The 20,799-nt window shown below is 40.9% G+C and overlaps 1 protein-coding gene across 4 annotated transcripts in view; it reads right to left on the bottom strand.

The window, feature by feature from the left end:
* PLCB1 (phospholipase C beta 1) overlaps positions 1-20,799 on the bottom strand; it is a 738,118-nt gene that overhangs the window by 153,566 nt on the left and 563,753 nt on the right. For all 4 annotated transcript variants that reach the window (XM_021077401.1, XM_021077400.1, XM_021077402.1 and 1 more), the window contains 5 exons: positions 14,696-14,778; positions 9,563-9,647; positions 8,071-8,248; positions 3,066-3,133; positions 269-365 (listed from right to left, as the gene is read on the bottom strand). In XM_021077401.1, the coding sequence (XP_020933060.1) occupies positions 269-365; positions 3,066-3,133; positions 8,071-8,248; positions 9,563-9,647; positions 14,696-14,778 (511 nt within the window). The remainder of the gene's footprint in view (positions 1-268; positions 366-3,065; positions 3,134-8,070; positions 8,249-9,562; positions 9,648-14,695; positions 14,779-20,799) is intronic.

Below are 20,799 nucleotides of genomic sequence, written 5' to 3'. Positions count from 1 at the left end.
TGGGAGAACATCGTGGAATACTTTCTCACATGGTTATATAAATATAAGTATATATATATATATATTACATTTATATTTACATTTATATATATATATATTTACATATATATTTACTTAGATTATATAAAAACCAAATAGTAAACTCACCCACATATTCAAGCTTTCATAGAAGAGTTCTAATAAGAGTAACATTCTTCTTTTGCCTAATTACCCTATGTTTAAAATATACTCATTATATGCTAGGGGGTTTTCTCCAAGGAAAACTTACTTTTTGAAATTTCGAATGACTCAAACTTGACCGGCTGAATATAGTTCACCAGATTAGACATTTCTTCTGTGGCCATGGCCTCACTCCCAGCAGTCCCCTGGAAGCAGGGATAAAAATAACATCCCTGAAGTCAGCATTTATATTATTATTATTATTTACTTTTTTAGGGCCACGCCCAAGGCACGCTGAAGTTCCAGGCTAGGGATTGAGCTGGAGCTGTAGCCGCTGGCCCACACCACAGCCACAGCAATACCAGATCCAAGCTGCGTCTGCAGCCTACACCAGCTCATGGTAACGCTGGATCCTTAACCCACTGAGTGAGACCAGGGATCGAACCCGCATCCTCATGGGTTCTAGTCGGGTTCGCTACCACTGAGCCATGATGGGAACTCCAGCATTTATATTATTGAGGGCTGTTTTCCCAGGGCAATGATCAAATGACCCACAAGAGCCAAAAACCACATCTCTCCTTTTCTGAAAACAATTACTGCCAACAGAAAATTGATTGTGGGAGGAAGGCAAACAACACCAGGTACACAGTGAGGGCTGGAGGCGGGGGTTGGGACCAGCAGCATCAGCACCCCACACCCCCAACCGTGAGAGCTTAGGAGGGGGGCAGCCTCTAAGCCCCTTGCACAGGCCTCCAGAATCAGAATCTGCATTTTACCAAGGTCATTTAAATGCACAGCAGAGTTTAAGAAGCCCTGAGCTGTCTCATTAGCCACAGCAGGGAGTCTGCAGACAGTGTCTAAGGTGAATGTATCAAGAAGTCACTGAAAAATAAGAAAATGAGTATGTAGGTGACCACTGGATGAATTTAAAATTATTATTTAAAGAAAGGTTGCAGGTGGATGTGGGTTGGGGTAGACAAACCAAAAAAATGCCTTTTTTCCTCTCTCTCTCTTTTTTAAAATTTTGGCCACACCCACAGCATATTCAAGTTCCCTGGCCAGGTGCCAGGGATCAAACCCTCACCACAGCAGCAACCCAAGCCACAGCAGTGACAACGTTGGATCCTTAACCCACTGCACCAGAAAAGAACTCCATTTTTTTTTTTTTTTTTTTTGAAAAACTGCTTTTCTCTACGTTCCTCCCTCCTTTTCTTCCTGACTCCTATGCAATGCACTGTAGGTCAGTAGCTCAAGTTCTAGAGTCAGACTGTCTAATTTTAAATCCTAAGCCCACCACTTAGAAACTGGGCAATCTCAGGTAAGTTACCTAACTGCTCTGCTTGGGTTGAGTAAACTGCTCAGTTTACTCACCTATAAAATTAGGATAAGTCTGTTCTCCATGTCCATGAGTTTGTTTCTTTTCTGTAGATAGGTTCATTTATGCCATATATTAGAGACTTGTGGTTGCCAAGAGGCAGAGGGAGGGAGTGGGATGGACTGGGAGTTTGGGCTTAGTAGATGCAAACTATTGCATTTGGAGTGGATATGCAATGAGATCCTGCTGTATAGCCCAAGGAACTATAACTGATCACTTGTGATGGAATATGATGGAGGATAATGTGAAAAAAATAATGTATATATATGTATAACTGGGTTACTCTGCCATACACCAGAAATTGACAGAACATTGTAAATCAACTATAATAACAATATTATTTTTTTAAATATATTTTGTATTTTTCTCTTTGGGAAAATACTCACCTACAGAATAAAGCTATTTACAAGTTCAAACAAATAAATAAAATTAGGATAAAACCAGTCCCAGTTGCATATAGGGTTTCTGTGATTATTAAAAGTTGATTTATGTGAAAAGGTTCAGAATGATACCTGGCACAGAGTAAAACCTCAGGTTACTTTAGCTCTTATTAGCTATTATATACCACTTTGATAAATTTTTAAAGGAGAAAGCCAATACTGAAGTACTGGCAAGGACAGACCTCTATAGGCTGATCTAATATTTTCTTCCATTTTTAATAGAGATAATACATGGAGACAAGGTTTCTTTTGAAAACTTCTTGAGTGGTATTTAGATTAAATGCTAATTGAGAAATATCCATTTGCCATCGAATTAATGACATTAAGTTTTAAATTATTAAGAATCACTGGTAAAAAGTTATGCATAATTGAAATAATTCGCAGGAAAATGTACTTTGTACAGTTTTCCTTCTGGACATTACGTTAAAATATAATGGCGGAACATAATTAATCAAAAAATTAGAGTACATATTCTAAGAGGAATAAATCATGTAAGAACAGCTTATTATTCATTACGTAGCCTTATTAACTAAATTGTAAAGACACAAATACTGAGACAGACACTTTCCAACATATTTGAAAGCAGATTCAGCATAAACTTTTTGAACAGGACTCCTATTAAAACAGTTTTAAATTCCAGTCCACCTCTTCCTGATTTGCTTCTAGATTCCATGTAATTAATATTTCTGAGCTGATGAAGTTATTTGGGAAGCTTGAGCTTATGTCAATAGGCACCTCTAGTGGTTCCAAAATTACAACAATGGAATTCATGTCATATTTCTGACAGTTTTTCCAAACCTCATGACTTCTCTGGACTCTGGTCCATTTAATAATCCAAAATTGAATGGGGATGCTGGAGGTCATAAATTTTGAATTCACCCTCAAGAGACGACATTTGATGGAAGCCAGCCTCAGCAACACTTTACTCACAGAGAACTCTGCTTAATGCGCTGCTTGTGCCTTTAGTGACCCAAGTTGGCAGCTTCCTCTTCACCACTAGATGGCAGAAGGCGACCACGGACTGAATTCAGCCTGGTCACGCAAGTGAGCAGAAAGCGTCTGTGACCAGAAATCAAGCCCTGGAAGCCTACCTCATCCATGGAAGACTTTTTACAGTCATCATCATCGTCGTCATCATCACTCTCCGTATCAGCTTCTCCTGTCAAATTTTAATAACCAATCATGAAACAAACATTTATAGGTTTGAAGCACGTGTACCACAGATTTCCTTGCAAGTTGGCTTTTCACTGTTCTGAAATTATTCTTTGGGATATTTAAATGTTATTTATGATTGAGAATTATACCGACAATTTGGATCTAGATTGTTTTTCTAAATTTGATTTGTGAATACCACTTGAAGTTCCCCAACTGTCAAAGATGGTTAACAGTTTTATTTATATATTTTAAAAAATATATGGCATCATATATGGTTAGCTATCTCTGGTACATGTATATTTTATTTCAGGATGTCCATGATTCTAAAACAGATAAACTATCACTTTTCCCTCTTTCTTTTTCTCAGCCCCGATTTTTCTATGTGGTGCTTGGCTGGCACTGAGTGACATTTGGTGCTACTTTTCCAAGTCCAGAGAGGACCTCACACAAGTCAAGGTAGGGGACAAGAGTTGGGACAGGAACAGGTGCTACAGTAGCACAGCTGATTCCTCAAAAACTGTAAGGTATCAGCTGTATCCTGTGACTTGCCTACAGGCTTATTTGATGGAGGTACTGTCATCTAAACAGTGCACGTATCTTTAAAAATGGTGATATTCTGTTTAAAAGGGTAGGATAAAATGGGTGAACTCTAAAATAATTATGCATAGAAATTACCTCATTCATATATAATGCAGCTTCACATTTAGCCAATATATGGTCATTTCAATAGATTGTTTTTCCTTCTGAAGATTAGGTGGCTGATTCCACTAGCTTAAATATTCCCATTGATATAAGGCATTATGTTCTTCCAAGTTCTGGGCTTCAGTCAGACTCAGTCATATCAATTATGTAACAAGATGTTCAAGTCAAAAAGTAAATAAAGCATACTTTTAAATTGTTGGATTTGACTTCTTTCAGGGTCCACTTGGTGCAATAGCATAAGAAGCCCAGTAGATGGCAATATTGGCTCAACAGTGAGGTAATTTACCATGGGCTAGTACCTCCCCTCCTTGCCTTCTCTCAGCTTCTCAATCTCTATAAATGACACTGCCCCCAGCACTGCCTCCAAGAAGCTGATAAATGTTTTCATTTGGCTGACAAAGTTCAATCGATTACTGAATGATAGCAGCGAGCAAAGTATTCATGAAATAATCTTTAGAGGGAAAAGATGTCTAGAACCAACACAGCTTATAATTTACAGTTTGTTTATTAAAGGGAAGCCACATGTAACTAACTATGATGCTGATACTGTTAGTTGATAAGATGAATCAATTCTACTTTGACTAGAAAACATTCTATCAGAGACACATTCTTTTAAGAGGTTAAAAAGTTTTTATAATCAAGTTTATTGCCTCGAGTTTTTGTAACTTTTTTTTTTTTTTAATTAGAGGGGGGATTCTTTTGATTGAGTAATTTAGGAAGGTGTTTGGCAGAACAGTGCTTCGTGGGTCACAGCAACCCAGCAGTCATTTCAAATAATCCCGCCATTCTCTGACATACGTGGGAAAGAAAGAATTTATCTTCTTTTACTCTATGAGCAGGAAACTGATTTCTCCCTTATACATTTTTAGAGGGAACTTGGAGGAATCTTTTTGAACAATAAAAATTTACTATATTCCAGTTCTTTGACAAGGGTACAGGCAAAGAGCTAGATTTTGGGGGAGGATGTGGCCAACAGGGGCCGTGATAGACGAGCTTTGATATACGAAACATTTCAAATGTTTCAAGTTACATGGGTTTCCGATGCTGAAAACATCTAAGTTACATGTGTTCCTGATGCAAATGGTAAATGAGCAGTGCTCTTTATTCAGGGGCATACCTACATATTAAAATGCTCAAAACTTTCCATCAAAATAAAGATTGCACAACCGAGTTCGGGAGCTAGCTTAGGAAATCTACCCAATTACTAACAGATTGCTTGCTCTTTCTCTGAATTAAGCAACAGTGTTCACTGCCTGTAAAAATCGTTATTTGTGTTATGTATCCAGTTAATAAAAGGGAGGGGACTGGGAAAGGCAGATGGTAAAACAACAAGCTCCCACATGCAAAGGAAGGCACGTTTCCCTCACTAGCATTCAAGAGACAGGATCATCCTGAGAAAGAGGTGGCCTGTGAGTGACATTCATTCCAAAACTGCAAAAAGAACATGCTTACTGGGAACAAAAGTTATTTTTGAAAAAAGAATCAGAATTGCATAATAATGTTTGAAACACCCAGTCAAAAACTACCAAAAAACAAAACAAAACAAACCCAAAAAAACCCCAAAACCTAAAAAACCTTTCAAGGAATTATAAAACATCTGTTGATGAGGATTTTAATCTAAACAATAAAAGTAATTGGCAGTTGAGGTGGAAACATGGAAGAAAAGAAAGAGTCTTGGCCAATCTTTTTTTTTTTTTCCCTGATTGCCCTAGAGTTTATATTTCAATTTTTAAAAATGACTTTTAAATCTTTTTACATATGATTGGTATACAAAGAAGTACACATAGCATACGTGTACAGCCCATAAACAGATCACACAGACCTTAGGAAACAGTACCCAGGACAAGAAACAAAATATAACCAGTGTCCAGAAACCTCCTTGGGTTTCTAGTCATTCTTCACCAAGGGTAACCATCTCCTGACCTCCAATGGTCCAGGTTAGTTCTGCATGTTTTTGTACTTTATATAAATAGAAGCATAGAGTGGATACTTTCTGTTGCTGTTGTTGTTTTGTGTTGTTTTGTTTCATTTTGCATTTGACTTCTTTTACTCAACATTGTGTTTCTGGGATTTGTCCATACTGCTGTGTGCAATTGTAGATCATTATTGCTGCTCATTATTCTGTGGCATGATTATACCATGATTTACTTATCTCTTCATGGGCTAGTCTGAACAGTGTTGCTTTAAGCAATTCCTGTACACATCTCCTGGTGAACAGCTCTATGCATTTCTCATGGGGGTACATCTAGGGATGGAATTCTCTGGGGCCCAGAGGTTCATAGGTATGTGTTCAGCTTAGTTTTTGCAGATGATGCCAAACAGTTTTCCAAAGGGATTGTTCCAATGTCAGCTAAACTTTTTTTTTTTTTTTTTTTTTTTTTTGTCTTTTTTTGCTATTTCTTTGGGCTGCTCCCGCGGCACATGGAGGTTCCCAGGCTAGGGTCGAATTGGAGCTATAGCTACTGGCCTACACCAGAGCCACAGCAACATGGGATCCGAGCCGAGTCTGCAACCCACACCACAGCTCACGGCAACGCCGGATCGTTCACCCACTGAGCAAGGCCAGGGACCGAACCTGCAACCTCATGGTTCCTAGTCGGATTCGTTAACCACTGCGCCACGACGGGAACTCCTCAGATAAACTTTTTAATTGAAGAACTTCCTACATTCAAGCTTAAAGTTTCCTTCACTTGTTTAGCCTCCAATCAGAGATCTTCTTATGGCACATTGTAGATTGCCAAGATTTTGATTAGAGTTGGAAAAGAACTGAGACTAAATGAAAAATAATTAAAAGGAAATAGGTGATCATTTTTGAATTTTTTCCTCATCAGTCATAAGCACCTTTCTTTCTCCCTTCCTCCCTCCCTTCCTTCCTTTCCTCCCTCCCTCCCCTCTTCCTGGTCTGTACCTGAGGCATATGGAAGTTCCCAGGCTAGGGGTCAAATTGGAGCTGCAGCTGAGGCCTATGCCACAGCCACAGCAACACTGGATCTGAGCCACATCTGCAGCCTAGGCTGAAGCGCATAGCAATGCCAATCCTTAATCCACTGAGTGAGGCCAGGGATTGAACCTATATCGTCACAGACACTATGTCAGGTTCTTAACCCATTGAGCCATAATGGGAACTCCATGAACATCCATTTTAACTTAAATCTAAAATGAAAATTAATGGTACCAAGCCTCACCTAGTGGTATTGATAGATAACTCAAGTCACTTTACCATTTCATATTTTAAAAGAGCTCTGCAGACTATGGATAAATTGAATGGCCCAAACCTCTTCAGCATATCATCAGTGAAAATGCATTGGGCGAACATCTTCTGTCCAAATCTCGAGTTAATGTCAAGGGATTGTTGCCTTTGAGAAGTTTAAAATCATGAGGTCACTCCAAAGATTACTTGGCTTATGTGGGAACCAGAATCATGGCCTCCCCCAAATGCCCATGTCCTCTGAGTATCTCCTGTGTCCTGTGAACACACAGCCAGGAAACTTCATAGATGAGATTAAGTTAAGGACCTTGGGATGGGGGAGATTATCCTGGATTATCCAAATGGGTCCAATGTAATGATATGAGTTCTTAAAAGCAGAGGACCTTTCCCAGCTGTGGTCCCAGGGAGATATGAGGACAGAAGTGAGATGGGCTGGCTTTGAACCTGAAGGAAAGGGGCCATGAACCAATAAAAGTGGGTGGCCTCTATAATCTGGAAAATAAGGAATAGGATTCCTCAGAGCCTCTGGAAAATAAAGCAACCCTGTTGACAAGTGGAATTTAGCCCAGTGAGGACATGTGGGCCTTTTGTCCTACAGAACTGAGGGGCTAATATGTGTATTTTTTTTTTTTCTTTTTTTTTTTATGGCCGCACCTGCAGCATTCGGAAGTTCCCAGGCTGGGGGTTGAATCAGAACTGCAGCTGCTGGCCTACGCCACAGCCCCAGGAACGTGGGATCTGAGCCATATCTGCGACCTACACCACAGCTCACGGCAATGCCAGATCCTTAACTAATCGAGCGAGGCCAGGGATTAAACCTGCATCCTCATGGACACTAAGTCAGGTTCTTAATCCACTAAGCCACAAGAGGAACTCCCATGTGTGTAGTTTTAAGCCATCAAGTTTGTTGCAGAAATAGAAAACTAACACACTTTAAAGCTGTGCCCAAGTAGAAATGTTAAAAGTCCTTCTAAGCTGATTTCAGAGCAGCAATTCTTAACCTGCACATAACAAGGGATTGAGAACCTCACCTGCTCCTGGGGACGAGGGTTCAAATACACTGGAGGAGTCACTGTACGTGTTGGAGGCTTGTTCTGAGAGCTTCTTTTTGCCACTTCCTTCTGACGACTTGTGTGATTTCTTCTTATTTTTCACCAAAATTTTGTACATTAAATCCATAGGGCTTGGGAGAGGAACTCCAGATTCCAGCTAAAAGAGAGAAAAGCACATCCTTAAAAATTGCCGCCCCTTCCCTTGAGACTTCCTCCCAAACCCCCAGGACTGGGTTAAGTACCAAGAGCTTTTAGATTATTCTTTACTATATTCAACATAGTTCGTTAAGCTCTTCCAAGAATGGGGGCTGTTTCCTGTGAAAGGTATATTTTAATAACTGTACTTTTTATTTTTTCCACAAGAAATCGACATGAGTAAGACCACCGAAATGTACTGAGAGATTTGGCAGGATAATCCAAAATTTCACGAGTTTTCTGATGGACCCTATGAATCCAACCATCCTGACTTAGGACAGATAGGAAGGCCTTGGCTTGGACTTTCAAAGGCTGGAAGCCAGGTAAAGGGTAGTGTCTGCCAGGAAGACAGGATAGGCAGGCCCTGAGAATCAGCTTTTCATATGCAGTCGAAAACTAGCAAAATCCCCCTTCTGGCAGGAGGTCGTTAAGTGGCCCATCTTCTTGGCATCCACAGAAATGGACCTGCCGGCTTCAGAGTTCCTGGCCACCCCGGGATTCAAACTCTCTGCAAACCTTCTTTCTAGTGTGTCCAGCTTGGACATCTAATGAGAAAATCAATTTCTCACGGAGGGTTATTAGATATTGTATCAGAAAGATGTGTGTAAGTTCCAGGATGGGTTATTTTTGGAAAGTCTATGAACTCCTGTGAGCTGGTCCTTTATTCTTCCCTTGCAACCAGTGGGGGACTGATATGAGATCACTCAAGGATGTGTGGAGATCGGGGAAAGGGTTGGAGAGGGAAGAGACTTCCTGACGCTCCTTCTGCTGCTTTCCTTCGCAAAGCAGGGATGTGAGCACGGCACTAGGAGGCTTGGGTTCTGCTGGGCGCATGCGGGGGAGTGAGGGGTGGCCGGCAGGGAGAGGCCAGAATATCACTTTGCCACCTGCAGTGTCCCATTTTGCTGACCCATTTCTTTCAAGGGGGTGTGATGAGGTTCCCTGAGAGGTGATCAGAGCCAGTCCCCTGGGACGCCCTCTGCGGGCTGCTTGTGATTGTGGGAATTCTGCCGTTCTGACGGGCTGGCGCTGGCGGGCTGGCACCTGGCAGCCAGGGAAGGAGAAGGCTGTGGGCGGAGGAAGAGGCTGCATGCAGGTCTTCCACCCTCGGGCTGTGGGGAGGGCTCCCTGCCTGCCTCCCTGAGTCTGAGGCTCACTGTCAACGGCAAGAGTCACACCAAGGAACATAAACATGCAAAGGATGTCAGGAAGTCTCTCCCTAATCCGATCATAAAGAATGTGTGTGTCTCTCGAGATGCACGTCCAAACTGCTTACTGGGTACTTTTCCAGCGGCTCCATGAGAAGGGCGTCCCCGAAGATCAGCCGGCAGTACTCCGCCATCTTGGCCTGCTGCTTGGGGCTGAGGGGACAGAGAAGGAAAGAGAGCCCGCAAGGGGGTTATGCTAAGGGGCCGGCAGGTTTACTTTGTGTTATCAATGACAGAGAGAGGTCATTTCTTCCTCCTACCCTTCAGGGCTGTTTTCATCATCTAAATCCCTGGTCACCATTCTGGATTTGAATGTCACACGCAGGTGGGGGTGGGGCGTTTCCCAAAGTCGAGTTGCATGGACACAGGTGGAGAAGACAGCCAGTCACCTGCCTGTCACTGGATGCTTGAATGTCCCAGTTAGAGACTCGGTCTCTTTTGTTGTTTAATTTCCTGATTCCGAGTCCAATGCCAGAGACTGGGGCAGGGGGCGGAGGAGCTTATTCAGGACTCCCGTGAACTCTTTGGTGAAATTTGTCTAAGGGACAGAGCTGTGTGTGTCTCAAAGAAGTGTTTGCAAGGAGTCGAGGGAAGAGAGGAGAGGGAGAGAGGGAGGTGGACAGAGAGAGCAAGAATCTCAAAACATAGAAGAGAAAGGGCTGACACACAGAAGTGTGTCCACTTGGGAGGGGGCCCTGAAGGAAAGATGAGAGAAGCAGGCACCTTGGGGAAGGGTATCTGCAGTCCTTTTATGCACAAGAGGGAAGCAAAGGTGGTGTCAGCCTGTTGATGTTTGAGTGGGAACCTGATCTGATGGGAAAAGACTGGAGCTGCTGGGTTTGCCTAGTGGAGCTTCAGGCTCTCAAATTCTCAGGACCTATAAAATGAGGAGGAAAAGAACTGTTCTCGGAAAGGGGCAGAAGATACTGAGAAGATAAGTGAAGTAACAGATGCGAATGCCCTTGAAATGTAAGATGATTCCGGCGTTACAAGGCAGCCAGGTAGACCAGATGGATGAGAGCACATTCACATATAAACATGGTTGATATGAGTCCATAGTCTTTCATACTCCTGCTTCCTTTGACCTTTTAAAAAAGCCGTTCTCATTCTACAGGATGTTAAATATCATTGTAAAGGTATCCAATTCCACTGGGTTTTATGGACTGTGATTTTGATCTACAAGCTGTCAGACTTGATTTCCAGCAGTTGTCTCTACATGCTGCAATGTGAATACATTTTAGTAGAACTGGGGTGGTAGTAAGAATAAATAAGTGATAAAAAGCCTTTTTAAAAAAACTACAATTCAAATCAATTACAGAACCTGATTCTTATTTTCATTCCTTCTTTCATGACTGTTAAATCTGAATCATGGACTGTTTGTTCCTAGAAAAGGGGGTGCTTTGGGTGTTCAAATCATACTGCAGTGGTCCACAGGGAAAAGCACTCTTTATAGCCCCTATTTTAAAATCATATATTTTGGGGGTCAAACGAGTTTTCTGGGATTCAAATATGAGCCCAAGGTCACTGCTTTCTTGGAACAGCAGGGAGAGACAAGGGAGATATTCAAAGAACTTGCAAAGCCCTACATAACAACCTCCCACCTTCTCATCATGCCTTTCTCAACCTGTAGATTTTACTGTGTGGCTCATGCAGCCCTCAGAATACCCTGCAGCTTTCTTCCAGCTATCATTGAGGGTGGAAAACCTGCCAATCAGAGAACTGATTCTGCAAAGCACCGGGGGTGGTTGTGTAGGGATAATGTGTTATAGTTGGGGGTGGGAAGGGCAAGCAGAAAAGTGACTGACTTGGCAGAGGAGCTGTGGGCATCCACAGGTCAAAAGATAGCTGGCCCAGGGCTCTGTCAAGCCAGCGGGCTCTGGATCTGTAGCTGAGACAAATCCATTTGTGCTGGGCCTACACTTCCAGGTTGCACAAAAGAAATTGCCAACCTTCCCGTTTCATTTTCACAGAACGAGGCTGTTACATTGAGCTTCACTATTCCAAGCGTGGTCCATTAAAAAGCAGCATCAACAGTGCCTGGAGCTGGTAGGAAATGCAGATGCAAGGCCCCCTGAGAAGGCCCTTGGGAGGGTTCTGATGCACAGTCAAGTTTGAGAACCCCTGTGATGGATGAACTAAGTCATCAGGTGCTTACATAGATAACACTTTTCTTAAGTGTTGGAACTTGAGAGCCCTAGGTTCCTTTGAACAGAGGCTTTGGGTAAAAAGTAAAGGTTTTCCCCTAATGCACTGCTTTCAGGAATTCTACTGGAGCCATATTCTTACTAGAATCCCAATAGAGGGATTTCCTGGTGATATTCCAGTTGTCCCTAAGCAAGTGACAGGCACAGTCCTCGGTCCCCTGTTAAGTCCCCGGCAAGGATTTTGCTGGAGCAAAATCTTACCTGATTCCACTTAAGAATCACCTGGGCTGTTAATGTTGTGGGTGGCAGAGCCCTGTCCCCAGAGCCACTGCAGTGACAAAGCCGTATCCTTAACCCACTGCTCTACAAGAGAACTCCTCAGGGGAGGATCTTTAATGAAAATGCTAGTTCACAAATTAGGTGGCCCATCAGCTAAGTGGAACTTTAAACAAGACATTTCAAAGTCTCATTTCTGGAAATTCACATTCAGGTGTAGGAGTGAAGCTTGGGAATCTGTATTTTATGGGATTCTGATGTAGCTGGTGGAGAAGGATGAGTTGCCAGGAGCTCATGGCCAATGTCTCTTTGTTGTCTGTGGATAGGTGGCTTCACATATTTGGAGAAAAAGCCAGAAAATCCAATGACTTTCTCCTTTTTTTTTTTTTTTTCTTTTTGCTTTTTAAGGCTGCACCTGAGGCATATGGAGGTTCCCAGGCCAGGGGTCAAATTGGAGCTGTGGCTGCCAGCCTATGCCACAGCCATAGCAACACAGGATCCAAGCCACGTCTTCGACCTACACCACAGCTCACCTGGATGCTTAACCCACTGAGCAAGGCTAGGGATCAAACCCGCAACCTCATGGTTACTAGTCAGATTCATTTCTGCTTCACCACAATGGGAACTCCAGAAAATCCAGTTAAACAGGTGAGCTTTGAAGCCACACTAGCCAGATGCAAATCCCTGCTTTGTTACATTTCAGCAGCACAGTTTTGGGCAAATTACTCTTCCTCTTTAGGATTCTGTTTCATCATGTATAAAATAGGGATAATCATAATATTTACACTTAGGAGCACCTGGATTTGTGATGAGGGTTACATGAGCTGATGCTGTTCAGTACATTATTCAATAAATATCAGCTGTTGTTATTGTTTGTGGTGGGAGTGGCTGTTGATGCCCCTCTGGCTACTTTATGGCAGAGTTTAATGTAGCAGGTGTGACCATCAAGAATGAAACCAGAGCTTTTCATTTTGCCTAATTTAATTTTTTTTTTTTGTCTGCACCCATGGCATGCAGAAGTTCCTGGGTCAGGGATTGAACCTGAGCCATAGAAGTGACAATGCTGAGTCCTTAACACCTTGGCCACTAGGGAACTCCATTTTGTCTAATTTATATAGAAACATTTCTTGAAGAAAATAAATGTGCTAGATTTGGAGATATTTCTCCAAAAACAAAATGATGCATTAACCAAGTCTAGGAATTATAGTGCCTGAAAAAAAAGTGCTAAGGCATTGTTAGAGCCCAGTTACAAATGGATGGGCTGAGATGAAGAAAGTCATGTGATATCAGAGCTGTCACAGCAAATGAGGTGCTAAATATAGCGAATGAAGAGGTGCTCCCTTTAGTTAGAAATTACAATGAAACAGGATAAATTTTTTCTTTTCCATTGGCCCTCAGAAATGCTAGAAAAACTATGTGCCAAATGATTGCAATATTCAGTAGCTAATTGTTTTCTAATGAACCAGAATCATATGCTGCTAAATGCAATATGGATTTCCTCTGGGCAAACTAGAAATACAGATAATATAATTTAGTTACTTCAAAATAAGGTCTCTCTCCATTTATCCATTAACAAATGATCACATTTAATTACTCTGAAATTCCTCAAGCTGAAATTTGGTTACAACCAAACTGGTTTCTTAAGGTTAAGTAAATACTCTAGGAATTAGTGAATTAAAGCATGTGTTGGGAACGATTTCTGATAGGTAGGAGGATAAAAAGGAACTAAGAAACTTGAAGTGAAATTAGGACAGGTGTTGCAGGCTTTTTTAGTTGAAAAACTGGCTTTTTTCAAAAGGTCATTGAAATGACAGGAAAGGGGCTTCCCAAATGCTCTTTTGAATAGTGATGTTCATTACTCCATGGTTTTGTTTTTGTTTTTGTTTTTCGTTTTTGGCAGCCCCCGAGGCAGGTGGAAGTTCCTGGGCCAAGGATGGACCTCGCAACACAGCAGGGGCCACAGTCACAACTGTGACAATGCCGAATCCTTAACCCACTGAGCCAGCAGGGAACTCCCACCACCACCTAGTCTTGACGTTAATTCCATGGACTGGAATTTTAGTTTCTTGAGAACCTTTCATTTTGAGGCTCTTTAAATTAAATATGATAAATTGAATATATGATCAGCTAATATCCACGTATCCAATGTAGACATGTCTTGTTCTGATCCTTTGTGATGAAACGAATGTAAGTGTTACATCAAAATGACCTCTTCTTTTTATGCTTCAGCAAAAAGTACACGCTACTTTTGAAATAGGAAACTACTTACAAATATTGACAAAGAGAGAAAACCAAGAAAACAAGAAAAAAGGAGTATGTGGTGGACTGAGTTCTGTGTATGTGCAAAGTGGCAGAATAAAATTTAATTTATTTAGCTTTCCTTCACCCAACTCCGGTGTGTATAGAACTGGCCATATTAGGGTGGCAAAACCAACTACAGATGTTTGCACGCAAAAAAAGGAGCTAAAAAAAGGAAGAGGATTATAAACGTGGCCCACTGAAAGAGAGACACGTGTTATATGAGGAAATGTTTCTCAGCATTGTCAATAGAGGAGTCTCATTTGACATCCTGCCATGGCATGAAGATAGATTCCACAGGGCCAATGGATCATTCTAATGTTAATGAGATTTCAGTGAATGAGTTCCATCATATACAGATGAAAACATGCCACTTAATGTATAGCATAATTGAGGAACACCATTAATAATGTCAAATAATCTTAAACCTGATGAACAGTTATTTTGCATGCCCTATTCAATTCATCGTTATTGAATACTCACGAATCCACGTGGTTCTCAAATGAAAGCAGAATTGGAAAAGGTGACGTCTTAAAAGCACACTCAGCAATGGCTTCAATCACTTCCTACAAGAGAGAACAGATATATTCAATGCACCAGAATTTTAATATGTATTTTTTCCTTTGGGGTTACACTAACATGGTTGTCTTTTTCATTCATAGAATTGTATCAAAGGACTTAAATACAGCTAGAGGGGACTGGGCAGACGGCTGGATTGTAAATTTTCTTACTCTTGACTTAGCAAGGTAAAATGCTTTGGGTGGAAGCAGAGCCACAGCTGTGAAGGAGAATGGTTCTTGTCTGGTAATTATATCTCCTTTTTTTATAATAATAAAAGAAATTGAATCACATTATAAAAATTTTGGACACCAAGAGAAGGCAAAATTTCACCCAAAATACACCCTTTGAATCAAAGCACTGCTGGCATTTGTTTATATATTTATTTCTCATTCTTCATGTATTGGTATAACTCAGTTTTAATTACAGTGAATATTCATATTTTTTAAACATTATTTTGAGATATAATTCATCTATTTACAGTATGCAATAAATGGTTTCTAATAGTCACAGAGTTGTGCAACCATCACCCCAATCTGTTGGGACATTTTCATCACCCCCCAAAAAAACCATGTTCTCACTAGCAGTCACTTGCCATTCCTCCCACCCACCCCACCCCCTCAGACCTAAGCAACCAATTATCTGCTTTCCGTCTCCAGAGATTTGCCTCCTGTAAATATTTCAAATAAATGGAATCATGCAATATGCGGCTTTTTAAGCCAGCTTTCAGGGTTCATCCCTGCTGTAACATGTGTCAGTATATCATTCCGCAGTACATATTTTTTAAAAAATGTATATGTTATAGCTTTAATATCTATATAACATTCTAGGGAGTGGCAGTATTATAATTGATTTAACCATTACCCAATTGTTGGACAGATATATTTTAGGAGCTATCATTCAAATAATTCTACAAAACCCTCTTCCTTCTTCTTCCCTAAGATTTTGAATTATTTTCAAGGAAGGAATTCTCAGAAGGGAAAGGATTAAAGAATAGGAATACTTTTACAGTCTCCCATGTTCCTCCATATTACTTTTCATCTTAGATTACTTAGAGTAATATATGCAGATTTCAATGCATATTCACCAGCTTTGGGCATTTTTAAAAATATATTCCTTATTGAACTGGTATTAAAGGGTGATCTCATTTCTTTTTAATTATATCACTGTCAATACTATTGTAGTTTCAATCCTTTTTTTTTTAGTTTTGCCATTTACTTAAATTTTGGGTTTTTTGTTTGTTTGTTTATTTGTTTAGCTTTTAGGGCCACACATGTGGCATATGGAAGCTCCTAGGCTAGGGGTCGAATCAGGAGCTGCAGCTGCCAGCCTACACCGCAGCCTACGCCACGCAGGATCCAAGCCACATCTGCGACCTACACCACAGCTCACTGCAAGCCAGATCTTTAACCCACTGAGTGAGGCCAGGGATGGAACCGCATCCTTATGGTTACTGGTCAGGTTCATTACCACTGAGCCACAACAGGAACTCCTGCATTTATTTCTAGTAGGCATTTTCACTCTCATTCCTTATGCCTAAGCCTTTTCTACAACCTTCTCTACCTTCCTTAAACAATTCATAGCTTTCTTTATATCCATGCCAGAAAGCTATTTCCAGGGCCCCGGAGTAAAAATAAGGTTTTCTAATTCTGTACTACATTTGCATATATCCTCTAGGAAGGATTTGCCTGCATGGAGCAAAAGAATCCCTTACTGTTTCTTAGAAGTGAATTCACAGATTGCTTTTCATACATTAGCAATTAAACTTTTATGATAGTTGATACCATCAAAAATAAGTGCCCTATAAATAACAAGCAGCACCCAGAATTTAAATTCTGTATTTGATTTACTTGAGTATAGGATTTGGATTCAAACAGGATTGTATTTGAATTCTTCTCAGCCTTACAAGCTGTGTGACCTAGGGAAAAATCACTTTATGCCTCTGTGCATTGGTTTGCTGGCCTGTAAATTGGGAGGGATAAGCCCCATTCTACAAATCTGTTGTGGGGATGCAGGGAGAGGAGGTCCCAGCTCACGGTGGACAGATAGTCTCAAATCAGCTAAAATTACTTACCTTGCTGATGTCTCTTTTTCCATTCACCCTAAACCATTCCCCTGAGACTCTAATTCATACAAGAGCTACCATCAAATGAGCACTTATTATGTTCCAGATACATACTCTATCTCATGCTATAAACATTCCATAATGAAACATCACCAATCACCTTACAGATTATAAATGGAAACTCAGAGATATTAAGCAATTTGCCCAACATCACAGACAGGAAAGACCAAGAAACCCTGGGCAAGTTTATCTAACTCTAGAATTTAGGTTCTTAACTGTGGCAGTAACTCCCATGCAGCTAATGACCTTAACTACCCAAGTTCAAAGCCCTCAAAAGAATTGTGACTAGGTATCACAAAGGAAGTAAGTGGTACCTGGTGGGGTGGGGGAGGGCAGGGGCTAGATTTGGTTTTATTTCCCAATTTGGCCCTGTTTTATTAGCTGCAGATAAAATAGATGAAAGCCATTCCTGATCCCTCTTTCTCTTACATTTTTCTATTCCTCCACAATCCTGTCAAAGATATATCAGAATATTACTGCATCTCAGTACATCCACCTCTATCACCCTGATCCAAAAGCCTTTGCAATAACTGCTGTCATAGATTTTGTTGTCATTCCCACATATTCACTATCCCCTTCCTGTGAGGTCTGTCGACAATAGGCAAGGCCGTGGGTTTTGTTTTGGTTGATGAAATGCATGTGAAAACGATATGTGCTGCTGTTGGGCAGAGTCTTCAAGAGCCACCTTGGGGGTTCTGCCATTTCTCTTTCCCCACTGCCATAAGCCCAGTGATATCACAGATTGGGGTCTTCTTTCTATATGGATGGCAGACAGTATTTACCAGAGCAACATCTAATCTGAGCAAATTGTGTGGTTTGAATCCAGTGAGGTTCTGGAGCTTCTTGTTTTTGCAGCCAAATCTAATGGAGGCTGACAATGAAAGCCTTCTAGCTGCTTTCCTGGCTTCTGCGTTTTCCTCTTACACTACCTACCACAACCAGAATGATTGCTCCTAAACCCAAGTCAGATGACTTCACTTCTTTGAAGTAAACTTTCAATGGTCTTCCCTTTCACAGAGTGAAATCCAAGGGCTTGATCAGATCTGGCATCTGCCATCTTGCTAAATGCATCTTCTTTTCCTATTTACCATTGCTCATTCTACAACACACCACTGACCTTCTTGCTTTCCTTCCAATAAATATCCCAAGCATGATTTCATCTCTTTACGTATCTCTTACATATTTTTTCATCTTTATTACTTCTGTCAGGAATACTCTTGTCTGAAAGCAAGGCTTATTTCCTTAATTTTGGAGAGTAGGGGTCTCTGCTCAAATGTCACACCACCAAAGTCTTTCTCCCACCATCCTGCAGAAAATAGCATACCTCTAGCATACCTTTGCCTTCGATATTGATTAATGTTATCTTAATGCCATATTGTGTGCTTATTTTGGTCTGTTTCTCTCCACTAAAATATAAGCTTCTTCAGGGAAAGCACTCAGTTTTCACCATTGCTTTGTTCCCAGGATGCAGGAAGTACTATGGAGCATTCTAGATGCTTATTAAATATTCACAAATGAATAAATGAACTCTTAAAATCGTTAATAGAAATAAACACAATTTGTCTGGCTGTGTTCCCATTTATTCCTCCATTGACTCTTTCAGAGAATGGTACATTTTTTTTCATAAAGGGTTTTGCTGGCCCTATGATTTCTATGGCAACTCTTCAACTCTGCCATTATAGCCCCAAAGCAGCCACAAATAACATGTAAACACATGGAGGTACCTATATGCCAACAAAACTGAATATACAAAAACAGATGACAGGCTGGATGTGGCCCACAAGGGATATATTGTCAACCTCTGGATTCATCTGATCATTGGCTTAAGCAAATCTTAAAAACTAATTGTAACCAAAGGTAAATGTAATTTTATATTACAGAAGTTTGAATGTTGAGTCTATACTGAATAGCCCATTTAACTTTCACACTTTTCTGGCCAAAATTTCCAATCAAGGTGAAGTCTTACATTGAAAAATGTCTTTCAAATGTAAATGTATATGATTATGTAATTAGTCTCTGGTAACTTTGTCTGTTTCAAACTGCTCCAGCTACTTTTAATAATGAAAGTTGATTGTAGACCCATCCCATCAGCATTTGGGCCAATGGAGAGTCAGGCCTCCAAGTGAGTAAGAACCCAAGGGTCTATCTCTCTTTATCTCTGGTCAATGAAATGTTCCCATTTTTCTGGGCTTGCTCTCATTTTTGTAGGGAATTAGAGTCCCACCTATGTTACTAGGTCTCTGGGTGGGGTTCTCTCTTCCCACACTAGGGATGCTGGTATGCGTTGAGTTGCTATTAGGGTCTCGGGTTCCTAGACCTTCTTGACACATGTCTCCTACATCTCTCCTTTTCCTGCCTCTAATGTTGTACATGTTTGGTCTTGTGCACTTGATTCAGGGCTCCTGTTTGCAATGAAGCCTCTAGGCTCACCAGTTACACCCTTCTCAGCTCCCACAGGGCCTTTCACTAAGGCTGGGCTGTGTTTCATTTGCCACATGATTTGGGTTTCTGGTTTCCTCTTAGAGGTGAAGTGGATGCCAGGGGTTGTTCTGGGTTATGTTTATAGCCTCAACCTTGGCAGCCTTAGAAATGACTTCCTTCAACCCCTGACCCTCACCCTGACTTAACAACTCCTTACATATATAATACCACTATGACTACATGCCTAGAAAGAAAGCTAAAGTGTGGCTTTAAAAATCTCAATTATAATAACATTAGCTAACATTTATAGTGAACTTATGCATGCCATGCATTGTTCTAAACCGTGTCTGTATATTAGCTAGGGTCACTGAATGCTTACAACAACCCTTGGAGGCAAGCACTCTCATCACTTCCATTTTCTTATGAGAAAGATGCTTGGTCTGTAAGGGAAGTTTCCCTGGCTATGCAGGCCATTAGTACTGGTTCTGGAACCCTCACTCTCAGCTCCAGAGCTACATCCTGGGGAGTTCCCATTGTGTTTCAGTGAGTTAAGAGCCCAACATAGTGTCTGTGAGGATGTAGGTTCAATCCCTGGCCTTGCTCAACGGTTAAGGATTTGGTGTTGCTGCAAGCTGCAGTGTGAGTCACAGATGCAGCTTGGATCTGGCATTGCTGTGGCTGTGGTATCAGCTGGCAGCTGTAGCTCTGATTGAACCCCTAGCCCGGGAACTTGCATATGCTGAAGGTGCAGTCATAAAAAGAAACAAAACAAAACAACAAAGCTGCATCCTGAACTTCTACAGTCTTCTTTCTTTTCCTCTCAGCCTCTCCTTCTTCCTCTGTCTGTCTCTCCCCATCTCTCCCATAACTCTAGTCACCAGCATAAAAGAATTTTCGGAACTTTTAAAAGAAAACATTTACTGAATTTCATTGAACAATTTTAGTTGCAAGCCCCTGGAAACTTGAATCGAAGTTCCCTTAAAAACTTTCAGATTTTCATACCTTTGGAATACTTGGCATGATGTACCTGATCTCTGAGGACGAGAAAACTAATCATAGGTTTTATGTTTGGTTCTTTCACATAAGCTATCCTTAGTGGACACTGGATGTGAAAGTATCTTACTGCTTGATTACTCCTTATTGGGCCAAAATCATTTTTTCAGATCCTCTAACACTGGATTCAATAATCTATAAACCATATGGCTCAATTACTAATCTCCAGTGGGAAAAAACCGCCCTTGAAATCCTTTATCCTTGACAGACAACAGCAGGGTGTATTTGGATATCCATTTTATGTGAGCATTTGTGCAGCAGTCAAATCACATCCTAAATTATGATTATTTCTTTCAGAGAATGAAGCTTTATTTTCGGAAATGCTCCATTTAACCACATATTCAAATTTAATATATTTTCATCATATACTTTATTGCATAACTCAGCTTTCCATCTTATACAATTGCTGGTTACAAAGGAGCTGCCTGAG

The sequence above is a fragment of the Sus scrofa genome, chromosome 17 (genome assembly GCF_000003025.6).
Source record: "Sus scrofa isolate TJ Tabasco breed Duroc chromosome 17, Sscrofa11.1, whole genome shotgun sequence".
Lineage (NCBI taxonomy): Eukaryota > Metazoa > Chordata > Mammalia > Artiodactyla > Suidae > Sus > Sus scrofa.
Note: the sequence above shows the minus strand (reverse complement) of the source record. Positions and strands in the feature narration are given on the sequence as shown.